This window comes from Chelonia mydas, chromosome 20 (genome assembly GCF_015237465.2).
Source record: "Chelonia mydas isolate rCheMyd1 chromosome 20, rCheMyd1.pri.v2, whole genome shotgun sequence".
Classification (NCBI taxonomy): Eukaryota; Metazoa; Chordata; order Testudines; family Cheloniidae; genus Chelonia; species Chelonia mydas.
Window position 1 is genome coordinate 4,207,486 of NC_051260.2, and position 26,722 is coordinate 4,234,207.

Consider the following 26,722-nt stretch of genomic DNA (forward strand, 5'->3'; position numbering starts at 1 on the left):
GGCTCGAATTTTGGAAAGCACTCTGAAGGTGATATGCTAAGAATTCTTAGCCCTTGGGTTTGTGAGAAAGAGCAAAGGGTGTCACCTGTGATGTTCATTTCAGTCTCCAGTGGCTGTTTTAGAAGACAGATAAATCTCTGCCTCTTGTCCTTCTAGGAAGTTTTCCAACAACCCTTCATTCTGTATGACACACCTATATTAGTGCTAAGATCTCTTTCCATCCTATGCAGACTTATAGATGAGTGGACTCACTTAGGAAGAGGCAACCACGGGAAGCCAGAAGACTGTTTCTCCATTTGTCATGTTGTGCATTTCAGACCACATTCCAGTGAATGCTGTGTTGTCACAAATAAAATGAGGAGCAAGTGCTAATTTCTTTCATAGAAACAAAGCAGAAACTGAGAGGAAATGGACAAACTTTAACATTTGCAGAAAAATATTTCTTTAAAAGCTGAAGTATTTTTTCACCAAGGTTTTTTTTTGGGTGGGTAGGGGAGTTATATATTTTAAGGAGGGGGTGCTAATGTTGAAACTAGGGCTGTCGATTAATTGCAGTTAACTCACATGATTAACTCAAAAAAATTAACTGCTATTAAAAAATTAATCTCGATTAATCACACTGTTAAACAATAGAATACCAATTGAAATTTATTAAATATTTTTGGATGTTTTTCTACATTTTCAAATATATTGATTTCTATTACAACACAGAATAGAAAGTGTACAGTGCTCACTTTATATTATTTTTGATTACAAATATTTGCACTGTAAAAATTATAAACAAAAGAAATAGTATGTTTCAATTCACCTCATACAAGTACTGTAGTGCAATCTCTATCCTGAAAGTGTAACTTACAAATGTAGATTTTTTTATTACATAACTGAACTCAAAAACAAAACAATGTAAAACTTTAGCGCCTACAAGTCCACTCAGTCCTACTTCTTGTTCAGCAATCACTAAGACAAACAAGTTTGTTTACATTTACGGGAGATACTGCTGCCTGCTTCTTATTTACAATGTCACCTGAAAGTGAGGAGAGGTGTTCATATGGCACTTTTATAGCTGGTGTTGCAATGTATTTACGTGCCAGATATGCTAAACTTTTGTATGCCCCTTCAGGCTTCAGCCACCATTCCGGAGGACATGCTTCCATGCTGATGATGTTTGTTAAAAAAATAATGTGCTCATTAAATTTGTGACTGAACTCCTTGCGGGAGAATTGTATGTCCTCTGCTCTGTTTTACCCGCATTCTGCCATATATTTCATGTTATAGCAGTCTCGGATGATGACCCAGCACATGTTGTTTAATTTACTGCAGATTTGACAAAATGCAAAGAAGGTACCAATGTGAGATTTCTAAAAACAGCTACAGCACTCAACCCAAGGTTTAAAATCTAAGAGGGACGAGGTGTGGAGCGTGCCTTCAGAAGTCTAAAAAGAGCAACACTCAGATGCAGAAACTACAGAACCCAAACCACCAAAAAAGAAAATCAGCTCTAATGTTTTACATAGTTTTTTTTTGTACACAATTCTACATTTGTAAGTTCACATTTCATGATAAAGAGATTACAGTACTTATATTAGGTGAATTGAAAATACTATTTCTTTTGTTCTTTACAGTGCAAATATTTGTAATAAAAATAAATATAAAGTAAGCACTGTACACTTTGTATTGTGTTGTAATTGAAATATATTTGAAAATGTAGAAAACATCAAAAAAATTTAAATAAATGGTATTCTATTATTAACAGTGCGATTAATTGCGCGATTATTTTTTTTAATCGCTTGACAGCCCTAGTGGAAACTAATTTGTATATATCAACATAAGGTGAATGTATATCATTTGTAACTGTACTGAATTAAAACCAGCAAGATGCTTGAGATAATGAATTATTTTATGCAACACTTCACAATGTCTGACACTAATAATGAAGCAGCTGGGCTTCACAGAACATTGTATTACCTGGGGGGGGGGGGGGGGGGGAATCAGCAAGCTGAAAAGGGACAGAGAGAAACAGGACTTTTCAAATGGCTAAAATCCTTCCACAGATATAAAAGTTCATAACACTCTAAAAACATGGGATATAAAACCCTTTCCTCCCACAAGTATTTCCTCTTTTGTTCTTTGTTACATCATCATCCAGGTAGCAGACATAAAAATTCTGGGTCAAGTTCAGTCCTGGAGTAGGAAGACTCTATTGGCTTCACTGACATTACACCTGCTTACTTGGGCTGAATGTGGACTCAGATCTCTATATCGTAATAGCATCAATGTTGTCAGGAAGATTATATACACAATGCCACATGCTGCAAGTATTTGCCATAAAGAATATCCTGCTCCTACAAGGCGAAACTTCCTGTGGATTGGGGAAAAGCACAATCATGTGCACTCATTGCTCTGTCGCTGACAGGGGCAGTTCTATGATAGAGTCTGCATCAAGACTGCTTTGATGGATTACTTGTTCACTCAAACAGATAGAGGTCATCTGCAAGTGTTCAAAGACATCTTCTGGAAAATACCAAAATTTTAATTAGGGATGGGAGATTCTGATCAAGTGCATTTTAAACCCATTTAAACTTTCTAGTTCCACCTTTACTCCTAGAACTACTTCTTTGGAAAGCTATGAACAGTTTTGTTATTTTTGTTTGTTTTCCATATGTACACTGAAGGGGTCCATCCGCTTACAATTCTCTGAAAGAAAGTCACCAAATATTTTGCTGTTCCTAGGCAACCACCATCTCCACCAGCATGCCAGAGTTGCTGTCAGTTGTGAACACGGTATCTTGTAAATTTTAGAGGTGTCAGCCCCCACAGTAGTAGTGTGGTGGGCGTGGAAGGGGTAAGTAGCCTTGATTCACAAATGTAGCATCAATAGAAAGAATACCAGGTAATACAGGCACTACAAACACCACAACAGCAAGGTCAGGACTGACCCAAACTGATATACTGTTGTTGGATTTAAAAATTACCTGTGACGAATCTCATGCTAGGACACCTTGGACCAAATTCTTCTCTGGTGTAATTCCACTAAATCAGATGAGTTACACCAGAAAAGAATATGGCAGTCCCAATAAATACAGTAATTTATTGCAGTGCCTTGGAATCTGTTGATAAATCTTGGTAAATCTTGGGATGTTAGTCTGTTCTATTCAACTTTAAATTTATCTTCTAAGGTTCGTAGGGTAGGGTGTAGATTGCTTCTCAGGGAAGGACTAGTCACATCAGTATCAACTGAACTAATAGCAAGTGATGTGAACTTATGAGGGATGTGGGAACAGCAGAGGAGGGCAGTGAGAGCATGTGGGTCTATGGGGGAGAGTGCCGCAAATCTCTATGTGGAAGGAAATGGTGTTGAGTGTGTTCTGTGCATGGGAGAAGTAGTGCATATGTGTATGCAGGGGAAATTATTGTGTTGCTATGTGAGGGAAGGCATGTAAGTGTGGTGCATGTGGCAGGAATGGAGTGTGTCTGTGGTAGAGACAATGGTGTGTGTGCCTGTGTATTTGTGCATGTGCACAAGTGGGCAGGAATGTGAGTGTGAAGAGACTTGTTTATTCTGGGAAGGAAGGGCTTATGGCTGACCTGAGTGGAGCTGTGCATAGCAATGACAGGGTTTGGCAGTGTGCAAGCGGCAGTTGATTTTGCTTTGCCTGTATCAGTACATGTCACTGAAGCAGTATGCAATTACATTATTTTTCAGCAGCTGTGTTTATCCTGTCAAATAAGGGCATAAAATTAAAAACTTCTTATAAAAATAGCAACACAACTTTCAAATTTTCATATTTTAATGTAAAATCAGATGAAGCTATACTTGTTACACTGTTCTGGGGAACTAGCATGTGAATATGATCTGGCTTGAGTTTCAACAGCATTGCATATACACTTTTTTTTAAAACATACTAGCAAACTGGGATTTAGTGTTTTACATTTTCTCTAAAGGATTAGGCATTTCCCTCCTGTCCCCCTTCATTAGTAGGCATTTTTGAAATGCTGAACTTATTTTTCATTCACACAGTCTTTTTGTGTGTGTGCGCACTAGGTTAGAGGAAATATGCGCAGATGTACAGTTGACACGGCCATACTTAAAAGGGCACGGTCATGTTACTGTTCATAATTTTTAAATAAATGTTCCTCATTTATAACACCACCTGCAAATTTGAAACTGAAACCCTTCCTTACAAAAGCTTCTTTCAGCTGCATAAGCACAGTGATTCGCTACTTCATGATAGCTTATAAGCATTCGAGTTGCACAAACTGGTTTGCTGTTGTAGGGTTGCTTGAGTGTTGGGCTGCACACATTGGTTCGTGGCTATACGGTAACTCAGGAGTGCGGGGATACGCACCTTTTTAATTTGGGGACTGCTTTTTGTGCTGGAATGCTGGCACTGTATTTTTAAATAAGTACTCAAGTACTTATTTTGAATAAAATAATTATATGCGTACTGTACACAGCCACTCTCATACAATGGTAATAACTGGGACCCTATAAGAACTTGATTAGAATAGATTATTGACAGACAAAAACAATAGATGTGGGAAATTCTGGCCCTTCCACACCTTAACAGTATCTTAGAAAGAAAAAACCCCAACACCACCGCAGTGACTGGCTGTCAAAATCAAATCAGATAGCCCATTTTACAATGATTTGACTGTATCCCTCCCCCCCTTCATATTTTGCTAGTTTTCTTACATTGTTAGCTTTTTGGGATGGGGCTCCTGACCTCATGTGTTGATAAAACACCTGGCACTGGGGGTCCCAATCTTGGTTGTGGTTCCTGGGTGTTACTGAAACTGAAATAAAGTTATCCTTTTTCGAATTCTGTCTCATTCAGATTTACGTACCTGTTTTAGATTTTAGTCCAATTGCCTAATAAAGCCTCGGTATGTAGCTAAGTAGGACAAAAAGGTTTCTCAAACCTTTCTCCTCTCCTCCTCTTTATCCTTCTTGAGTTTCTTGTTGTTGTTTATCTTAGCGCTCAAAGAAGTTTTGGCTTGACTGTGTTGTATTTGGTATGAGAGAGACAAGGAGGGTGAGGTACTGACACAGCTACAATTACACTGTATTTGGTATGGTCTGATGCAGATTAGGCAGAGTCAGCATTTAACAAAGTTTTCTGAGTCCCCTCTCCTCCTGATTTGTAACATCTCTACCCTTCCCATTCTGGGCCTCCCTTGCAGAGAGGCTGCCAAATCCAGAACATCAATCTGGTGGTGGTGTAACAGGGATAAAAGTCCAGGAGGGGCCATGCCAGCAATCTGGAACTACTGTATTTCTATTTCATTCCCTAGAGCCTTGGGGGTTAGATATGGAATCTGTGCCTTACCTGTTCAGATGTGTGTTGTGGCTTCTGGCAGGTGTCAGTCCCAGCTACTACAAAACGATTACATATTTTCTTTTGGATCAACACATGGAGTTTAAGAAATTAGAGATTTCTAACGCTCTGAGATTTTTTTTACACTTGTATTTTAATCATGTATTGCTTGCTTCAGTAACCCTTTGCTACTCATTCTCTGGATAACAACCTGAAGATCCAAAGCCATTACTTTTCTCTTCTCATTAACCAGTTTATTAGAACACGAGGGGAATTACATAAAATACCACCAACAAAGCAGCACTTGGGTAAATAGAGCAGATTGACATTCCATTTTTTTATAGTCTGTTTGAGGAGATGATGCCACCTGCTGGGCACCTGCTGTAAAATCTTTTAAAAGGGGTATTCAAATAATTTCCACTCTACCACCTAGCCACCTCTAACCTGACTGGCAGATTTCAGATATTTTTCTCTAAAATTATTACTACTCATATTTTCATGTCTTCAAACTCAACAGAAATTTCAGCTGTGATCACAGGTTCAGTCCTTCTAGGGGCACAATGTAGTGTTTCCGCTGTGAGACCATATTTAGTTCCGATGGAAAACAACACATCCCTCTAAACCCCACCCACATGGTTCAGATATTTGGCATCCAGCAACTGATTCCCCTCATGGTTCAGATATTTGCAGTCCAAATCCATTGGCATAAGAGCACAAAATGCCCTTGATTAAAGGAAATGTATGTGACCATGTGGCTGGTGCAGTTTCTTATATCATTCACCAGTGTACCACTGGGTGAAATACCTATGGGTCTGATTCTAATGCCATTACTCTAAACTGCAAGAGAAATTTAGGCAGGCAGAATCTAATTATTAGTCAATATTGGAAGGGATTATGTCCCTAGCCTCTTTGCCAGAAGCTGGGAATGGGCGCAGGGGATGGATCACTTGATGATTACCTCATCTGTTCATTCCCTCTGAAGCACTCGTCATTGGCTACCGTCGGAAGACAGGATACGGGGCTATATGGACCTTTGGTCTGACCCAGTATGGCAGTTCTTATGTTCTCAATTAGCTGCACTGGAATTTAGACAAGACATCGGGGTTCACATACCTGCTCCTGTAAAAAAAATGTGCCATGTCATCTTTAATGACAACAAACTATCAGGATCTTGGGTGTACATCATACCCAAAACAGCATATCCAGCAGTGCATTGTCCCCTAACATCATGGTGAGACATTGGGTCAGTACTCACTCAGAGGGAAGACTGACACCTGCTGAATCACCAGTCCCACTTCCTGCAGCATTATCCTTGAGGAAGATAGCGCTTGTAAGAGCAGACAAAATCACAGCATGAGGTGGTACAGCAGCAGGTGTTTAGTTATGCCAGAAATACTTTCTAGGAAGTCATAATAACAGAGAGAGCTCCTCTTAGTATCTGCACTACCGAATTCCTCTGCTTTCTGAGGATGAAGCTGTGCGAGCATATGGTTCACAGGCAGAGAATAAATATTTCATTAATCATAGGTGAGGATTCTCTTCTATGTATGTTCTTCTCTCTATTCTTTGTCAACTGCTCCCCCTCCTGGACATCTTCCTTTCTGCAATACGTTTATCTTTGTAAAATATGGATAACTTCTGTGCTTTCAGCTGCTGTGTTTGGATATATCTAGAGTGGTACTTAAATCTGAGAACTCCCAAAGGTGTCAGACAAACTCATCTTTCCTGGTTCAGTGAATGTTCTTCAATAATATTTAATTATTGTATCTCTCTCTCTATATATATGGAGTGGTAACATTTTCAGGCCTTTTAAATAAAATAAATTCGGGGGGTGGTTGTTTTTTTGCTTCTGGGTTGCTGAGTTATTGCTAATTATCCCATCATCACTACCGGCAGAATGTTCCTTGTACTGCTGTCATCTTGTTCATGTTAACATTTTAAATACATCATTCAGACATTTAAGTATCAGCTGGAACAGCACTGTGAATGGGCTTTCTTTAGTGACTGATGTGTGTCCTGCTGGAGGTGCACCAACAGTAAAACCAGGCATAATATCACCCAAATTTATCCTTAACAACTATTTGGATCATCAGTGACAGTGAAGAATGGGCTAAAGCTACATTTAAGCCAGACAGGCTTGATCTCTCAATCATAACCAAATTTACTTCTACCCCCCACACTCCTACCCTAGTGTTTATATCACACTGTTTATTATAGAACATGATGGTGAAACTGGTTAAGTAAAATGGAGTATGTCCATGCTGGTAATCTGCGGAGAGTTGGAAAGTCACAGGGTGCTGGCTTTTCCTCGTTTCCCATTGCCTGAATGCCTATAAAAGCAGCTTAAACAAGGAGGAGGAGCCAGCCTAGCCATCTCTATTAGAAGAGACTGCTACATAGGAGAAGGATGAGATGAAAGGGGAGTCACCAGCCACCATCAGGAGTGGAACTAGGAGTTGCCAATGGGACCAGAAACCTCCATAGGGAAAGGAATGTTCAAAGCAGAAGGGAATCGGGCAGCTGGTGCAGAGGAGTGGAGAAGAAAGGGACCTGATTACAGAAAATTATATGCCAGGTACCAGAGGTGAGAGAAAGGGAGAAGTGTAGAGTGAAAACTGAGGTGTGATCGGTTTAAAAAAAAAAAAAAAACCAAAAAACCAAACATACATTGCATTAAAGATATTAACTCTACCTCAATACTTTCCTCATTTTACTTTTCCACATAAGCTATTATAGTAGTTGCACAGGGCTGATGCCTGACTGCAAATGGGATGGTGTTGAGAGGGGAGATGTCCTCACTATTAACAGGTTTCAGAGTATCAGCCGTGTTAGTCTGTATTCGCAAAAAGAAAAGGAGTACTTGTGGCACCTTAGAGACTAACCAATTTATTTGAGCATGAGCTTTCGTGAGCTACAGCTCACTTCATCGGATGCATTCACTATTAACTATTTCACTATTAACAGGTAGCCCACATTGCCGGAGTTTGACAACCCCTGGTGTACCACAAAGCTCATTTCCAGCTCCCTGCTGTGTTATTTTGGGGGCTGTGTCCCTCTCCTTAAAGGTTCCCACCACATGAAATGGTTTCTTTGGTCAAACAAAAAAGCCCCGCATCTTTTGCGGCCTGACCCATACAACAGAGCCGCAATCAGCTCAAACGCTCCCTTCCTCCTGTTATTTTTATTATTCTTCCCCACAACCAAACTGTCATCCCCCCCCCTTAAAAAAACCCATATCCATTTTTGAAAATCACATACTTTTTCCAGGCGCCATACACAGATGTTTTCTGCCTGATGGAAGGATGCTCCAGCCACTCGCATATTTACAGCCTTTCAGCCAATCTCAGGGATGCCACGGGAGCCACAAAAGAGCCTGCTTCCTTATCTTCTTCCCACAGGGCCCACAAAAGAAAACTGCAGGCACCGGTGGTGAGCATGGGTACAGGGCACTAGCTCAATACAAGCCCTGCTCTCCCTGCAGGCAAGGAAACAGCTGAGCCAGGTGGAAGCGATTAAGGGTTGGAAGGGAGAACAGCCCAGTGGTTAGGGAGCAAGCAGAGGACTTGGGGAGGCTTATTTTCAGTTCCCTGCCTGGACAGACTTCCTGCCTCACCTTGAGCAAGCTGCTCCAGAATTCCCGTGCCTCAGTTTCCCACCTGTGAAATCAGCACTTTTTTACATCCTAGGGGCGTTGTGAGATTAAATGCATTCAGGACAGCGAGAGGCTCAGCTCCTACAGTCATGGGAGGGAGGGCCTATAAATATCTTCCATAACAGGAGCCGGTTTTTGTGACATAAAAAAACCTAGTGATCAGCTGGGGGAGAAATGGGTCCGGAAATTAAGGTGAGGACTCCATGTAGGCTGACCAGATGTCCCGATTTTATAGTGACCTTCCCGATTTTGGGGTCTTTTTCTTATGTAGGCTCCTATTACCGCCCCACCCCCTGTCCTGATTTTTCACACTTGCTGTTTGGTCACCCTAACTGCACCAGCTGCTGCTGTCTGTGTGAGGGCGCAGCTGGGCCAAGCCTTATAACAGGGCGCGGGGGGGCTCCTAGTCTAGCTCTCAGGTGGGCCTGGCCAGCGCAGCCCTGCCCCGTGACGAGCTGCCCGGGGTAGGGGAGGCCCCTGACTGGGGCAGCTTCGAGCCTTAGGGCGGGGGCGGCCCCGGGCTCGGCCTTTCCCGCCGTTTCTGAGGCAGCGCGAGCCGCGGCCGCCCGACAGCGCCCGTCGCCCCCTCCCCCGCCTCGCTGGCCATTGGCCGCCCTCGTGTGACGTACGCCAAAGCGGGTGCGGCTTTGGCCCGGAGGTGCGGCCGGCTGGGCGGAGCCGGGTGGTTGAGTCATGCTCGTGCGGCTGGTGGGCGGGGCCAGGGGAAGGGCCGAAATGGGGCGGGGCTGGGGGGGCGTGTAGGATGGTCCCGGGGAGAGGGGAAAGAACAAGGGGGGGGCCTGTAAAGGGGGGCAGAGGAATGGAGGGAGGGGGAGGCTACTGGGGGGCAGTAGGGGGAGGGTACGAGAGGGGGTATAAAGGGGGACAGAGCAATGGGGGAGGCTGTAGGGGCAATAGAGGGAGGGGATGGTACTGGTGGTCGGTAGGGGCAATAGGGGGAGGGAACTGGGGGGGCTGTACAGGGGGACAGAGCAATGGGGGAGGGGGAGGATACTGGGGGGAGCTGTAGGGGCAATAGAGGGAGGAGATGGTTGCTGGTGGGCGGTAGGGGCAATAGGGGGAGGGAACTGGGGGGGCTGTACAGGGGGACAGAGCAATGGGGGAGGGGGAGGATACTGGGGGGTCTGTAGGGGCAATAGAGGGAGGGGATGGTTGCTGGTGGGCAGTAGGGGCAATAGGGGGAGGGAACTGGGGGGGCTGTACAGGGGGACAGAGCAATGGGGGAGGGGGAGGATACTGGGGGGAGCTGTAGGGGCAATAGAGGGAGGAGATGGTTGCTGGTGGGCGGTAGGGGCAATAGGGGGAGGGAACTGGGGGGGCTGTACAGGGGGACAGAGCAATGGGGGAGGGGGAGGATACTGGGGGGTCTGTAGGGGCAATAGAGGGAGGGGATGGTTGCTGGTGGGCAGTAGGGGCAATAGGGGGAGGGAACTGGGGGGGCTGTACAGGGGGACAGAGCAATGGGGGAGGGGGAGGATACTGGGGGGGGCTGTAGTGGCAATAGAGGGAGGGGATGGTACTGGTGGTCGGTAGGGGCAATAGGGGGAGGGAACTGGGGGGGCTGTACAGGGGGACAGAGCAATGGGGGAGGGGGAGGATACTGGGGGGGCTGTAGGGGCAATAGAGGGAGGGGATGGTACTGGTGGGCAATAGGGGGAGGGAACTGGGGGGGCTGTACAGGGGGAAAGAGCAATGGGGGAGGGGGATGGTACTAAGGGGGAATAGTGGGAGGGTACTGGGGGGCTGTAAAGGGGGACAGCAATAGGGGGAGGAGGAGGAGGATACTGGGGAGGGCTGTACAGGGTAGGGGCTGTAGGGGAAGAGGCAATGTGGGGAGGGGGAGAATGCTGGGTGGCTGTAGGGGGGAAGGGCAATAGGGGGAGGGTACTGCGGGGCCTCAGTAAGTCATCTGGTTCAGGCCCCTGCACTAAGATAGGACTAAGTATTATGTGGACCATCCCTGACATGTGTTTGTCTCACCTGTTCTTGAAATCTAACCTCCCTAGGTAATTTGTTCCACTACCCTGACAGTTAGGAAGATTTCCTCATGTTTAAACTAAATCTCCCTTGCTCAATTTAAGACCATTCCTTCTTGTCCTGTCCTAAATGGATAATGAGAACAATTTATCACCCTCCTTTTCATAACAACCTTTTACCTACTTGAAAATTATCATTTCCTCCCCTCCCCCATCTTCTCTTTTCAAAACCAATCCAATTTTTTCAGTCTTTCCTTATAGGTCATGTTTTCTAGATCTTTAATATTTTTTGTTGCTCTCCTATGGGCTTTCTCCACTGTGTCCACATCTTTCCCAAACTGTGGTGCTCAGAACTGGACAGAATACCGCAGTTGAGGCCTTATCAGTGTGGAATGGAGTGGAAGAATTACTTCTTATGTACTGCTTACAATGTTTTTTTATTTTGTTTGTTGCAACAGTATTACATTGTTGACTTATTTACTTTGTGATCCACTATAACCACTCATCCTTTTCTGCCCTACTCCTTCCTAGACAGTCATTTCCCATATTTTATTTGTGCAACTGATTATTCCTTCCTAACAGGGGTACTGTGCAGTTATGCCTATTGAATTTCATCCTGTTTATTTCAGACCATTTCTCTAGTTTGTCAATATAATTTTGAATTCTAATCATGCCCTCCAAAGTACTTGCAACCTCTCCCACCTTGGTATTGTCCACAAACTTTATCAGTGTACTTTCTATCTCATTGGTAATATCATTTATGAAGATATTGAATAGAACTGGACCTGGGACAGATCTCTGTGGGACTCCACTTGATATGCCCTTCCAGCCTGGTTGTGAAAACATTGATAACTATTCCCTGAGTACGATTTTCCAACCAGTTGTGCACCCACCTCATAGGTTTGTCAAGGCTATATTTCTCTAGTTTGTTTATCAGAAGGTCAAGCGACAGTATCAAAAACCTTACTAAAGTCAAGGTATCATCTACTCCTTCCCCATGGCTTGTTACCCTGTCAAAGAAGGATATTAAGTTCATTTTGATACAATTTTTCTTGACAAATCCATGTTAACTGATACCTTGTTTTCTTCTAGATGCTTACAAATTGATTGTTTGCTGCATTATTTTTCCAGATACAGAATATGAGCTGACTGGTCTATAAGTCCCTGGGTTGTCCTTATTCCCCTTTTTACAGCTCGGTACTATATTTGCCCATTTCTTCTTCTCTAGGGAAGGGGAAATGGGTCTCTAGAACATCCAATTTTTTTCTGAATGAAGTATGTGTTTATTCCACAGATACAGCTACGAAGGGGAAGCTTCATTTCCGAGCAGGTCCTGCTGAATTATCTTTTGGAGAACTGAGCAGGTATAAGTGACAAACTTCACCCAGCCCAATTGTAATGCCAAAATAAAACCCTTAACAGGGAACCAGAGGGCCTCTAAAATGAAATTAAGCAGCAGATGATATTGCATTAAATGAACGACAACTAGAAAAAGAGAATCTGCTTACGTACGACCAGGATCAGTTTGCAAGTTAGCTGCTCTGACACCTGAGAGTCTCATAAGTAAGTGGTGCCTTAGCAAATAAACACCGGAGAAGGAAAGAATCTCTGGATTTGAATTGTCAGCCCCGTTTTGTTTTTAGACGTGAGAAATGTCTTCTGATGATCACTGGTCTGCAGAGGAAGAGGACGGTCAAGTATCTAAACTGACACGGAAAGCCAGAGACTCTCCATTTGTTCCTGTAGGTGAGTTGAATCTTTCTGTGCACACAGAGTACTGTGGACAGGGTTTTATTGTAATAATTCTGGCCTGTTTTTCCTCAGAAATAATCTCTTCAGTTAGTAATGGAGATTAATGGATTTTTTCCAGAAATAGCTAAAATTTACACTAGTTAAACATGGAACAGCAAAATTGATAGTGTGAAAAGGTTTTTCTCCTTCCACTGTCACCTATCGTACAGCATTACTCTATCCTAATAGGATGGCCAGACTGGAGTATAGATCTGTTGCAAAAGTGGCTGTTACTTTATCAGTAGTCTGATGGAAGCTTGTTATAACCTTCATTAAAAGGTGTCTTTTTAAAAGGTGTAATTGTGCAGCTTCCTATAGTACCTTCTGCATGGGGGTTCTTCCCTCAGAAACAGAGCTTTACAGGTTTTCATATTCACACACCAGTGAATCAGACCTTCCTTTAAAAACCAATAAACTAAGAGAGATGGATCACATCCAGAATACTAGGTTTTCAGGAACTGTGCAGACCTGGAAAGGCAAGGAGAAGCCTGGCAAAGTTTCATCCATCAAACTTCATTAGGCTTCCCTAACATTTAGCAGCAACAGCAGGACTGTCAGAACAGAAGCTCTTCTAAACCGTAAAGTGATTTGTATGTACCAGACTAAATGAACACAGGCTAATCTGTATACACTGTTGTCAATTTAGCAGGTTGCGAGGACACAGCTTGCTTTTTTGCAGAGTGTGGGGGTGATTAATTGAAAGATAAAAGAATAATTGTTGTTCAATTTATATACCAAATAACAAAAGTAATTGAAAGTGATTTATAGGCCCTGACTTCACTTCAAAAGCAAAAAAGGTAGAGATAAAATTAAACCTCTAACTGATGCTTCCTTCCCTACTTCAGAAAGAAAAGAAGTCAGATAATATGAGTGTGGTTATAGCTATACTAGATGGTTTTGGGAACAAAACCACCATTTCCTGGTACAGAAAGTTGGATGCTTTGTTCAAACAGCATGTCCAATTTAGCATTTGGTAAACACTACTTTTTTTAAGTCAGAAGGGGCAGATTCTGCAAACCTTAATATGCTGATTCCTCACCCTATGCACTATTTGGTAGATTTTAGCTTAAGGCATGTATTACTTAGAATAATATCTGACATTCTTTAAGCCAAAGTTACATTTTCTGGTTGTACAAATTTATTGAACTTCCCCCTCCTTCTGAATGCATAGGGATGGCAGGCTTTGTTGCTGTCGTGGGCTATGGTCTCTACAAGCTAAAACACAGAGGAGATCAGAAAATGTCAGTCCATCTCATTCACATGAGAGTTGCAGCACAAGGCTTTGTCGTAGGAGCAATAACAATAGGTAAGATACTGATTTGTGCAGAGACCTTTTTAAGATACCTTTGCCGTAGATGAGCCTCTTTCTGGGGGGCGGATGGGTTAGTCTTCTGCCCATATTGTAGTGAGCCTACTCATAGGCTGCTTGACTTACCTCTACTTTCAGCAAGTATTCTCCCATTTCAAAGCTCACAGCTATATCTTCTGTAAATCACTATAGCTCATGATTCATGATATAGCTATTCAAACTGGGATGTCTTGGACCATTTAATGTCCAGCTGTTACCTCCTTGCACCACTTATTTTTTAGGATATTTAGAGAAGACATTTTTACTGCTGCATAATTTTACCTGTGCTACTTTGCAGACACTATAATTAAATGAAAAGCAGCAAAACTGTTTGCATGAAGAGTAATTGCTGAACTATCTTTCATATGAAAAACACCAATAGATAACAGTATCTGCTCTCTTTTGTTAGGTGTTCTCTTCTCTATGTATAAGGATTACGTTAAACCTCAGTTCAAGAATGGGGCCAAAAAGTGAACCAACTCCATAGGACCAAGCAGGAGAGGAAAGCATATGTTCAGAATTATTTATTTAGAATTTCTATATGTAAACATTGTAAGAATTTTAAGTAATCACCACCAGGACTTCTGTTAGCTCTGCCATTGAATGGCTGCTCTATGCTAAAGCCAACTGTTGGGATCAATACCTAAACTCACAATATCCATGTCTATGATGCTAGAGGCAATAGACTCAGCGTGACTGACAGCACAGTCAGTACCAATGTTTCAGCATTTCCTGCCAGCTAGAGTACTGTGCAAGGAGGAGAACTGTTATCTAGGGCAGAGGCAGCCATCGACCTACATCAAGCTCAGAATGTTGCAGTACTCCTCCCATGCAGCCTAGTTAGGAAAGAGGGCTACAGTATGGTAAGAGAGCATTACAAGATTGTTCTTTGGGGTTGGCAGTAGACAGTTAACAGAAGACCTGAATAGTCGAATGTCTTGTACCACTGCTGGTTGTCTAAATATTTCGTACAAATATATTTAGTAGGCTGCTGTTTGTTTATGCTGTTTTATTTATTAAATCTTTATATATAGTGTAACCCACTTGGTTACAATACACTACTCATGTTTCAACTTGCTGAAGCCAATGGTTTGTTACAATAAGTAGATTTTGAACAGGTGCTCACCATGAAATACTGGGTCACTGCTCTTTGGCCTGCTGCATATCTCATGTCATTGCTGTTGAGACCTTCACCTGCCGGACTCGGTTTAACAAAGATTCTCTCTAAACCACAGCAGTGATTAACGTGATACAAGTAATGAGATTACAACAAGAGCCTCTTCCTTCCAACTAAAGCAAGTGTTTGCAAACAAAAGCTCTGGCAGCTATTTAAAAACTCCCCAGAGATAACACATTAGAGGGACTCCTGGTTCAGTTACTGTACAGGCTGAGACTTGCCTGACATGGAAAGATGGCAACAAATTACAGCTAGCACCAACTGGGGTAGAGACCAAGGCTAGAGCCAGCCTGCCTATAGAGGGAATCAGCTGAGGAGGTACTATTCCTCAGCCTTAAACCAAGATCCTTAGTGTCCCTTGTATGTAGCTACAGCAGCAAGCAGAAGCCCAGTATCTAAATGACACTAGGCCAGCTTGCTAGATGCCTAATCCACACTGGCCAAGGTAACATTGTAATGGGATTTACTAAAAACAAAGGCAAGTACCACCTGCAATAGACTTAGGCTATGTTTACACTACAGGCCTTACAGCGGCATTGCTGTACAAGTGGTAAGGTCTCCTGTGTAGCTGTGCTTTGCCAGCAGGAGAGCGCTCTTCTGCTGGCATAATTAAACCACCCACAATGAGCAGCATTAGCTATGTTGGCAGGAGAGGCTCTCCTGCTGACATAGTGCTGTCCACACCAGCACTTTTGCCAGTGAAACTGATGTTGGTCAGGGGTGTGTGGTTTTTCTTCTACACACTCCTGACCAACAAAAGTTTTACTGACAAAAGTGGTAGTGTAGACAAAACTTTAGTGTGAGAGAGAGTATCCGAATAAGACTCATTTTGCAAAAACATTTACAGCATGTGTTTCCACATTAACTGGTGGAAACTTGGACACCATTGCCCATGCTACACTTCAATCCAAACTTTAGGGTCTCTCTACAGTTTGGAGCCAGAGAATATCCTCTGGTGTATTGCATTCAGTACTCACACCGGGGGCGTTTTACTTCCCTCACATGTAATAGCCACAAGTTTTTGCAGTTGTTCATACTGTACAGTCTGTTCTTGTACAGAAAATAGCCAGTGAAAGTTAACAACTTTCTGGGAAATCTGATCTGAAGAATATCAGCATTATTTCTTAAGCAAATGAAGCCTGAACAGAAAAAGCTAAAGTGAATTTGACACATTTATTTGACAGTCTGGACTTCCATCATGTTCATCTCTGGTCAGTGGCCCAGTTCTGGCAAACCCAGACTTTGACAAGCCCTTTATGGTGTTCACCGACACCTCAGACAGGGGTCTGGGGGCAGTGTTAATGCAGGAGGATGAAAAGGGGGGGGAGCCACCCCATCATGTACCTGAGCAACTTCTTGCTCAAGTCAAAGTGTAATCAATATATTTAATAAATTAGTGCCAAATACCCGTGAAGCATTTCTGTCCCTGTGTAAGAGATTTAATTAAAAAACAGAAATAAGATGCCTCAGAACTGAGCCCACATAGACATATATAAAAATATAATTCAGGGCATCTTCCATGAGAAGGCAGTTCCTGCCTCAGGGTTCTTAGCACAACTGCAAAAGATTTATCCTTTTAAAAACAAAACAAAAACAAAACACTTTCCCACCCAGAATATCATGGCCTCAAGCTCTGAGCTTGGAACCATCCAATTCTCAGAAATTATCCTAATCATTCAAGACTTCTTGAAATGGCAGGAAAATGCAAAGCTCGTGTTCAATGCCATTTGTGTAAAGCTAGTCCCAGGAAAAGTTACCCCCATTCTGTGGTTTTTGGATTTATTCAGTTGCATTTATGGCTGGAAGAACTACATAAAGAATTTCTTCACGGTCCCTCTTCAGGACTTAATAGTTAACAGGCACTTTCCATGGTGAGCACTTTTAAAAGAGCAGTGTCCACTCCTATAACTGTATAGACAGGTACTTAAACCAAGGATTCTATAGATCCCCACCTCTGATGTCAGGAGTAAAACCTAAACTTGCAGTGCCTCTGCAAACTGTTTGTATTTTGAAATTGAGAATTAAGCAATTCAACACACTGTCGGTCAAATAAAAGCTGGGATGCGATGACAAAGAAAACAAAGTTAGACTGAATGCACAAACATACAACTCTTTTTATCCTCCCATTTCAGTTACACTGTAGTTACCATCTCCTAAGCAGCAGTCAGCAATGTAGTTGTGGGGGGGCAAGGCAAGCACTTGAAATAAAATCCTAGAGCAGCTCAGTATTGAAGAACTGGCCAGATGCTTAGAAGAGGTGGGCAGGGAAGTGAGGATTGCCACGCTCTTGGTAGGAGACCTCTTGAGATAGCCACAGTGGAGGCTAGAGAGGTTTGAGATGATAGGACTCATTGCTATAGTAACCGAGCACCTAAGTACCTGGACAGATAGGAAGGGTGTTTTTAGAGAGAAGGAAGCAGAAATGGAAGAGAATGCCCAGAACATACTCTTTTCAGAGTAACAGCCGTGTTAGTCTGTATTCGCAAAAAGAAAAGGAGTACTTGTGGCACCTTAGAGACTAACCAATTTATTTGAGCATAAGCTTTCGTGAGCTACAGCTCACTTCATCGGATGCATACTGTGGAAACTGCAGAAGACATTATATACACAGAGACCATGAAACAATACCTCCTCCCATCCCACTCTCCTGCTGGTAATAGCTTATCTAAAGTGATCACTCTCCTTACAATGTGTATGATAATCAAGTTGGGCCATTTCCAGCACAAATCCAGGTTTTCTCACCCCCCACTCCCCCCTTTTTCCAAAAACCACACACACAAACTCACTCTCCTGCTGGTAATAGCTTATCCAAGGTGACCACTCTCCCTACAATGTGCATGATAATCAAGGTGGGCCATTTCCAGCACAAATCCAGGTTTTCTCACCCCCCCACCCCCATACACATACAAACTCACTCTCCTGCTGGTAATAGCTCATCCAAAGTGATCACTCTCCCTACAATGTGCATGATAATCAAGGTGGGCCATTTCCAGCACAAATCCAGGTTTTCTCACCCCCCCACCCCCATACACATACAAACTCACTCTCCTGCTGGTAATAGCTCATCCAAAGTGACCACTCTCCCTACAATGTGCATGATAATCAAGGTGGGCCATTTCCAGCACAAATCCAGGTTTTCTCCCCCCCGCCACAAACTCACTTTCCTGCTGGTAATAGCTCATCCAAACTGACCACTCTCCTTACAATGTGCATGATAATCAAGGTGGGCCATTTCCAGCACAAATCCAGGTTTTCTCACCCCCCCACCCCCATACACACACAAACTCACTCTCCTGCTGGTAATAGCTCATCCAAAGTGACCACTCTCCCTACAATGTGCATGATAATCAAGGTGGGCCATTTCCAGCACAAATCCAGGTTTTCTCCCCCCCGCCACAAACTCACTCTCCTGCTGGTAATAGCTCATCCAAACTGACCACTCTCCTTACAATGTGTATGATAATCAAGGTGGGCCATTTCCAGCATAAATCCAAGTTTAACCAGAACGTCGGGGGGGGGGGGGGGGGGAGGAAAAAACAAGGGGAAATAGGCTACCTTGCATTAAGTACTCCTTTTCTTTTTGAGAACATACTCTGCATTTTACAGAAGCCTTGTACGCTTCTTCCTTAGGCTCCAATGGATTTACACTTCAGAATCTGCCCATGCTTTTGAGTTAATTATTTCTCATTGTGTAGTCTCCTTAGTGTACTTCATAAATGAGATTCAAAATCAAATGTAAAATCTTAATATTACTCATTTGGACAATCTTCCAAAAGCTGGAAAACATGTTAGTGTCCCATCATTTAGTTGGCCTAAGAAACACCAAGCAGAATAAGTTTAGATCTAAATCAATAAGATATTCAAATATCTATAATTTACTCCCCAAATAATTTACAATTAAAAAAAGGATTAAAGAAAATATTTTGAGTACCTAAAGGGAAGACAAACCCATAGGGTGTGTGATATTATGAACTGGTTTGACTCTGGCTCTTCATTGGTCCTATGAGAACCTTCATGGCTGATGTCAAGTGCAATGTCTGTTGATTCCATCTGACACTCCTCTGCAGATGTCAGTTTTATCCCGTGCTCCTTCTTGGAGGAAATCTTTCCATCATTCATGATGCTTGACCATACCCGTTTCTGAACTAACCAAAAGTAAGGAAAATCCTTTTCCGCAGCACAAAGGGGCTTCAAGATTGTTTTTGTTCTTGCTACTGCAGTTCAGGGAATCATCTAGTCACATTTGAGTCTGCATCAACATTGTTCAGAAGGAATTGTTCAGGGTGAGTAGTAAGTCCCAGCCGATACTAGAGAAGGCAAAGAAGAAAATTAGGGAAACCACTTTGAAACAGAAGCCAAAGACAGTGAAATCAAGGGTGATTAGGTTGAAATCACTAAACAGAGGGTTTTGTGCTTTGGCTTTCTTCAGCCTAAAACTTTGTTAAAAAGTCCTTAATCAATGCTTCAAATCCTGAAGTAATACAGAAACATCTTATTTTGTTCAGACAATGAGTTTCATAGGACTTGTACAATCCAGAAGTGCAAGCAGGCTCGCCTGGAGTCCATGTAGAGAATACTCCTCCAGGGCAGGTAGTTTTTGAGACAACTGCATGCCACAGGTACTTAGGCGTGACCAAGACCAAGTTCTTTTCCAGCAGTTAAGTGCTATTCTCTCCTAACTGCTACACACCCTGCAGTTTTATTTCACTAAGGGCTTGCCTACACCGTGATTTAGTGCACAGCAAGCCAGGGTGTTTGAAACAGCAGTATGTCAAATCACACTATGGAATTTTTAGTGCGCGGAAGCAGGGGCTTTGTGGCTAGTTAGTGCAATATAGACAAGCCCTTAGGAACTGGTACTGCCAGAAGGCCAAGTAGCTCCAAGCCACACAGTACAGTAGAACCTCAGAGTTACGAACACCAAAGTTATGAACTGACTGGTCAACCACACACCTCATTTGGAACTGGAAGTATGCAAACAGGCAGAAGCAGAGACGAAAAAAGTGAATACGGTACAGTACTGTGTTAAATGTAAACACTAAAAAAAAAAAGGCAAAATTTAAAAAATATTTGACAAAATAAGGAAACTGTTTCTGTGCTTGTTTCCTTTAAATTAAGATGGTTAAAAGCAGCATTTTTCTTCTGCACAGTAAAGTTTCAAAGCTCTATTAAGGCAATGTTTAGCTGTAAGCTTTGGAAAGAACTGTAACATTTTGTTCAGAGTTACAAACATTTCAGATATAAGGCGGTAGCCGTGTTAGTCTGCATCCACAAAAACAACGAGTCCGGTGGCACCTTAAAGACTAACAGACTTATTTGGGCATAAGCTTTCGTGGGTAAAAACCCCCATTCTTCAGATGCATCTGAACATTTCAGAGTCAACATTTCAGAGTTACGAACCACCTCCATTCCCAAGATGTTCATAACTCTGACGTTCTACTGTAGCTCAAAAGGTCATCTACACCATAATCTGATAGGTAAGAATCGTATTTAACACAGGTGACTGATTCTTTGGTCCTGCCACTTTCCTTATACAAAATAAAATAAAATCAAGTTTTGTGAGGCTGTTAGATGTTAAAACCAAAGCATTAAATCAATTTTTAATTCTTTAATCAGCAGCACTAAATCTGACTTCTTATAAATCTGATAAATAAATACTGTACCATAGTTAACAGATTTATTAAAGTTATTTTGATTAATCTGAAGAAGTGTCATTGGAATGATTGAAGCCACATGCAGCTGATTAAAAAACAAAAGTGATTCAGCTGGTAGAACAGACAGGAGACAAATTTTTCCTTCTTTCCATGCTGATTATCACTTATTTCAGCAGATCTTGTACATTAATTACTAGTAGGAGCAGAGTGTGATCCAACAGGAAAACCCAGTCTCCACTTATCAGAACACAGGATTCACCCTTTTCAAGTAGTGTGGATTCGTTACAGAAAGTTTAGTTAACCAAACAGTGGAAGTTGTTTCAGTGCACCAGGTTTCCAATGCCAGGGTGCACTCTCAATTAGCCAGAGATAATAATTTATCTTATATCGGGACAGGCTTCAGTCGTTAGTGGCCAGCCAAAGAATACGCTGCTATGCTCTAGGACCCAAGAGTTACATCTTTATAAAATCCTGTTTTGTATCCAGTTTATGTCTCAGCTGCAGTAGTTTGAGGACTCTCTTTAAAAGAGATTTGTGTCTGATTTACAAGTTAGCTTATGAGAGCAATGGCTGTTGATAAGTTTTTTTTTAATAGACACAATACTTCACAATACATATTACAAAAACATGTAAGGGATACAGATGAAATATCCCGTTACTGTTTCTGTTGGGGGGACTCTGGATGGTATTTTTCTCAGTTACAATTTCCTGTTACATCAACATGCAAGTTTGACTGATTCCATGTATATAGGAGATAGTTATTCTCCTCTGTGACTCTTAAGTTCATGCTTAATTATTCAAAATTTGTTAAATTCAGTTAGAAATCAAAAGGCAAGACAAGAATTTTCAATGGACTGAAACTTACCAAAAGTGTTTCTTACAAGGTAGAAACAAAGAAACTAAATAGGTATTAATTTAATTAAAGGCCTGTAGTGAGCTTACAAATTCAGTGTTTCCTCTAAGAGAAATAAATAATATGCATTACTTACAGCTTCCAGTTCACTTAAAGCAGATAGGGAAAGCTTGTAATAAAAAACGGGAAAGAAAGTTCCCATATCACAAAGATCAATTTCTAAACAGAAGCAAAAGTTCAGGCTTGTTGAAAAAAAGGAAAAACAAGAAAGGAGTGTGCAATGCCTGCTTCTATCAGAATTTCTTCCCCACTCCCAAATAGATTTTAAGGCCAGATGGGACCATTGGATCACCGAGTCTGAACTGAATAAGATCAGGCCACAGAATTTCACCCAATTACCTGTATTCATTCCTATTCTAACTAAGCCGAGTTTATCCCCTATTAAGGTTGTTCCTGGCCAAAACATGTTGGCATTTGATTCGTTTTGTTAGTAAGTGGGTAGGCGAGATAGCCTAAAACCAGATTGTTTTAGTGCATTTGCTATTTTGACTGAGGATCAGGAAGTGGAAAGACATGCAGAAATATAGCAGTAAATGGTCTAAATGTAGAATGGTAAGTTTGTCTTCCATATAGAGCCACCCAAAGACACCTATAAAAATGCTCAACTGTACCCTAGAAATAATTTTTTCAGGTAGTCAGGCTGCATAAACTAACAGCATATCAATCCTTCGCTATTGCTGGGAGCAGAAGCACTCAATACTGCCCTGAAGGGAGTGGAGAATATCAAGCAAAGATAGCTTCTTGGCTGAATGTCTTGCACGAACAAGGACTGTAGTGACAATTTCTGGCACCAGCAGTTAGTGAGACGTTACTATGCACAGCTTGGAGAGAGTTAGTATAGAAATACTAAGCTTTGCATGCAATCTAGCATACAGGGCCAATAACTCTATAGGTTTCAGAGTAGCAGCCGGGTTAGTCTGTATTCACAAAAAGAAAAGGAGGACTTGTGGCACCTTAGAGACTAACAAATTTATTTGAACATAAGCTTTTGTGAGCTACAGCTCACTTCATCGGATGCATTCAGAGGAAAATACAGTGGGGAGAATTATATACATAGAGAACATGAAACAATGGGTGTTACCATACACACTGTAACGAGAGTGATCACTTAAGGTGAGCATCTCAATCATTTGGGCATCAATATGAGTTTCTTTTAAAGCAACATACTGGGTGTCGCAATTTTAAAAAAAAAGACCCAAGAAACCAAGTTGAAAAAGTGTCTATCCTTTTAATTGAAAATGTAGTAAATACAAATTGATTCATGGTCAATTAAAAAAATTAAGTTTCACAAAGAATAGAATAGGTGCTAAATTATAGCACACTGAGAGGACTTTATACAGAAGCTCCTGCGTATAGCGGTGATGTTGATATACAGTTCACATCATATCCAACAGTGACAGTCATGCATGTTCACAGTGGTCGTGCATTTTTGACACTTTTACAAACCAGAAATTTTTAAAATGCATGAAAATTTAAGGCATATAAATTAAACTACAGGAATTTATAAATGAATGAAACCAGCTAGATTCTAGCCTAACAGCAGTTCTAGATCATAAACATGCCTTTGATTAGACAGTCTATATAATTTTGCAGCCAAAGGAAGACAGATTAACACACAAATCAGCGGAATTAGATATAAAACTACAAACCCTGGCAGTAAGTAGGATGCATACTCAAGATTTCTAGCTGGAATTTTGAACTAAAACCCTAAGTGAAATAATTTTTTTCTTTATATCAAGCATTAATACTTAAATCAAGTATGTTTTGTCAGTTATCTTAAGAGTACATTAGCCAACTTTGTAGGCTTAGTCAAAACGATCATTAAAAAAAGATTAGCAGCTTTAATTTTTGCCATCACAAATTCATCGTGTCTCTTGCTCACAGTTACAGCCTTCCTAACACTGAATTCCTTACCAAATTTATGATACCAACTCATTTATGCACTTGGGAGTTTATTCTTTCCCGTACGTCTGCACTTATTATCATAACAGGAGCCGCACATGTAGGTGTTCTTTACTACTATGAGAAACTTATGCTTATGCTTAACTCTAGCAATTTGAGACTATGGGCTAGACTCTCCATTGTCCTGCACCTTGTGCAGTCTAGGGCAAAGCAGTTGTAAACTTCTACTGTTCTGATTCTGTAGCATTTTGACCCCAGTGCAAAGCAGATATAATGGACTACGGCAAGTCACAGGGCAATGGGAGAATCAGGCTGTATGCCTTTGCTTTGGCAAGACAGCAATTGTAACATTCAGTATCTGTTTCTGACTGCTACAACAGACAGGAAGATGGAAGTGGTCAAGCCCGAACTAAACTGAATGTTCTCACACCACCTAGTGAGAACCACATCCCATTTCCATACAGGAAAATATTTAAAGGCATTCTCCACACTTAGTCTGGACATATCTTTCACCTCCCATCAACCTGATGGATGTCCCTTACAGTCTGAAGTTTGTCCAAACAAGAGGCATTACAATAAAAAGAAAAAGCTACCATTCCATTGTGAAATCTGTCTCTCCAACCCTCTGAAAGCCAGGGATAACCCCCTTCATCTGCACAGAAGAATCACCTCTCTTGTGGTGAGCATGATAAACACTAAGACAATGAATTACCTCAGAAAACCTTGTCTCCAGTTAGAACTACAGAAACTAAGCTTGAAAACATACCTACATTAGCCATTCTCAATAAAATATTCCCACTTAAAAAAAAAAAGAGGACTAATTTTAGTGATCAGGAGAGTGGAGGACTAATAGCATGGGTTAAATCAGGCAAAGCAAGGGGAGATGTTGTGCAACCCACACAGATCTTCCAGGGGACCCCAATCCTGACTTGTAATACCCTGGCTATTCCAGTCCCTACCCTCTGTTGAGCAGACTGCAATCATGCCATGCTTTTGGGAGGTTCACACAGAGGGACTGAGAAGTCCTTTGGAAGCCACTTTCACTTGTGACCCATGTCAGGATTTGCACCCAGTTCTCTTAAAAAGGTGAAAAAACTAATGCACAAACTAAAATTTAGTAAAGATCAAAATATCTGATGGGCACAGGAGATGAAGGACAGAATTGAGATCATTTGAATTCTAGTGAAAATACCTACTAAAATATCTCAACGCAAACACAAATGCTTACACACAGAGTTATCAGCTAAAACTTCATCAAGTAGTAACAGAAGAAAAATCTTACTCAATAAGATCCAGGACTTCAGTTTCCCTACAGGGTCACTTTACAGGATCCACTCATGAACACACATTCCCCCTGCCCCCTCCCCTAAAAACAATATTATATCCCCAAGGATATAACCACTTGATTCATGATAAAATTAGGACAAAATGTGCAGTCTTTTCCAAACAGAGAAAAGGAATGCACATTTCTCACTGTGACCTTTGCAATACTAGATTTAAGACTGCCTTGGGAGGTGGAAGAAGCAGGAAGTACAATGGGGAAAGTTTTTGGAGTATAAAAGGGCCAGACGGGAAGTGAAAGTAAGCAAGTTTAAAAAAAATGGAGACCCAAATCATGGAAGGCTTTTAGCACATTCTGTTACGTTACACTCCATGAGTCATGATACAGCAAATTGCAGAAAATACAGAGAACATTTCTATTAATGCCATACATACAAAATAAATCACAGAATCAAACAACCTGTAAACACGGATTTATTTTTTTCCTTTGCTGATCACCAGAATCACATACTAGGTAGGAAAAAAACATGACAGCTCTAATGCTTAGACTTCTAGTGTTTGTGAGCTAGGATTTCTCCAACACAATTCCCACCTCTGGGAAGGAATTTCTGCACCCCAAATTCATCCTGATTAACTGAAACCAGTAACTATTTTCTAATGCATTTAGAGTGTGAGATAAACAGGGTCAATTTGAGATTATGGAATACAATGGAGTTCTGATCTGTGGAGGTAGATTGTATCACTTAGTGTCACAGACTTTACACGTTGCTTGTCTAATTGTGAGAAGGAGGATTAATACTTCAGATACTGTCCAAGCAGCTTGATTTCTGTTTACTAGCTTGTATTACAGATTTACTGGAAGACTTCAGAGGCCGAGAACTAGCTAAATGGAAGTGTCATTTTGGAACATAGTGTCTCTTTGCCAGTCTGTTAAACTGGTTAGTGTCTGGATAATAGGTAAATTACGGGCAGTTCCTACATTCCAGCAGCAAGGTAACATTATGTTTGTGATTAGAGGGGGTCAGCAAGGAAACTTACTCATCTCTTTAATTACCTTAGCAATAAAATATTTCCCAGTACGTACATCTGAGCTTTTATACAACAAATTTACACAAGTATTCTCTGTGCAAATTGCACATACATTTGGATATGTTCACACAGTAAACCATAGAAACGCACTGGCTCTGATGGCTACCTGTTGTGTTCAGACAGACCCAGTGTTTAGTTAATTTGAGTGACAGGCGGTTCTTCAGTAAGCCCTGTTCTAGTGACGCTTACCGTTTGCCCACAGGCCAGGAAGGAAATCCCAAGAGCAATCAGACACAGCCAGCTCTGGAATTAAAGAAGAAGGAGTGGACTATGAGAAACATTGCTGCAAGTTACAATCTTTTTAGCAGCCACACTTTATTGAATGGAGACATGGAGGGATTACTAGGTGCTATTTTTCAATAATTACTCAAAAGTCAAGTTACCAAATCTCTTCATAATGAGTTCTACAGAGAACGTTAAGGATGTTAAAGCACATTAAGCCTGCTGAGATTGTGAAAGCTATTAAATAGATGGTTGAGCATGGTTATAAGCTGTTCTAAACTTTGGCACACTTTTCACAATCAGTAGAAACTTGGAGATACAGGAGCAGTCACAGGAAGGAAAGTCAAACTGCACGGTGACAGACGTCCCCCCCCCCCCCTT

At 41.6% G+C, this 26,722-nt stretch overlaps 2 protein-coding genes and 1 long non-coding RNA gene across 19 annotated transcripts in view; 1 reads left to right on the top strand and 2 right to left on the bottom strand.

Moving 5' to 3' along the window:
• Positions 1-1,754: 1,754 nt before the first annotated feature.
• On the bottom strand, positions 1,755-8,563 carry LOC114021139. The gene is made up of 3 exons (XR_006286674.1): positions 5,328-8,563; positions 4,694-4,794; positions 1,755-2,511 (listed from the first exon to the last, which is right to left on the bottom strand). It is a non-coding gene; the product is annotated as an uncharacterized LOC114021139 (long non-coding RNA).
• A 576-nt stretch (positions 8,564-9,139) lies between these two features.
• Positions 9,140-17,757, top strand: HIGD1C (HIG1 hypoxia inducible domain family member 1C). Of its 5 annotated transcripts, none has more exons than XM_043532733.1 (5): positions 9,140-9,159; positions 12,259-12,328; positions 12,608-12,710; positions 13,927-14,061; positions 14,513-17,757. In XM_043532733.1, exons 3-5 carry the CDS (start codon positions 12,617-12,619, stop codon positions 14,575-14,577), a joined length of 294 nt encoding a protein of 97 aa, XP_043388668.1. In that variant the 5' UTR covers positions 9,140-9,159; positions 12,259-12,328; positions 12,608-12,616; the 3' UTR covers positions 14,578-17,757. The 5 variants fall into 5 exon arrangements, with proteins under 5 accessions (XP_043388668.1, XP_043388670.1, XP_043388669.1 ...); XM_043532735.1 differs by lacking the exon at positions 9,140-9,159 and adding an exon at positions 9,536-9,592; XM_043532734.1 differs by lacking the exon at positions 9,140-9,159 and adding an exon at positions 9,658-9,675.
• A 1,203-nt stretch (positions 17,758-18,960) lies between these two features.
• The window catches only part of SLC11A2 (solute carrier family 11 member 2), a 53,747-nt gene continuing 45,985 nt past the window's right edge, over positions 18,961-26,722 (bottom strand). For all 13 annotated transcript variants that reach the window (XM_043532720.1, XM_037883764.2, XM_043532726.1 and 10 more), the window contains 2 exons: positions 26,309-26,362; positions 18,961-19,587 (listed from right to left, as the gene is read on the bottom strand). In XM_043532720.1, coding sequence (XP_043388655.1) covers positions 19,510-19,587; positions 26,309-26,362 — 132 coding nt within the window. In that variant the 3' untranslated portion in view covers positions 18,961-19,509. The remainder of the gene's footprint in view (positions 19,588-26,308; positions 26,363-26,722) is intronic.

What these genes read in the sequence shown, in the direction of transcription:
- HIGD1C (XM_043532733.1), top strand. Translation starts at nt 12,617, where the DNA reads ATGTCTTCTGATGATCACTGGTCTGCAGAGGAAGAGGACGGTCAAGTA. An exon ending in CTCTCCATTTGTTCCTGTAG is followed by an intron (nt 12,711 to 13,926) that starts GTGAGTTGAATC and finishes CTGAATGCATAG; the next exon opens with GGATGGCAGGCTTTGTTGCT. An exon ending in CGTAGGAGCAATAACAATAG is followed by an intron (nt 14,062 to 14,512) that starts GTAAGATACTGA and finishes CTCTTTTGTTAG; the next exon opens with GTGTTCTCTTCTCTATGTAT.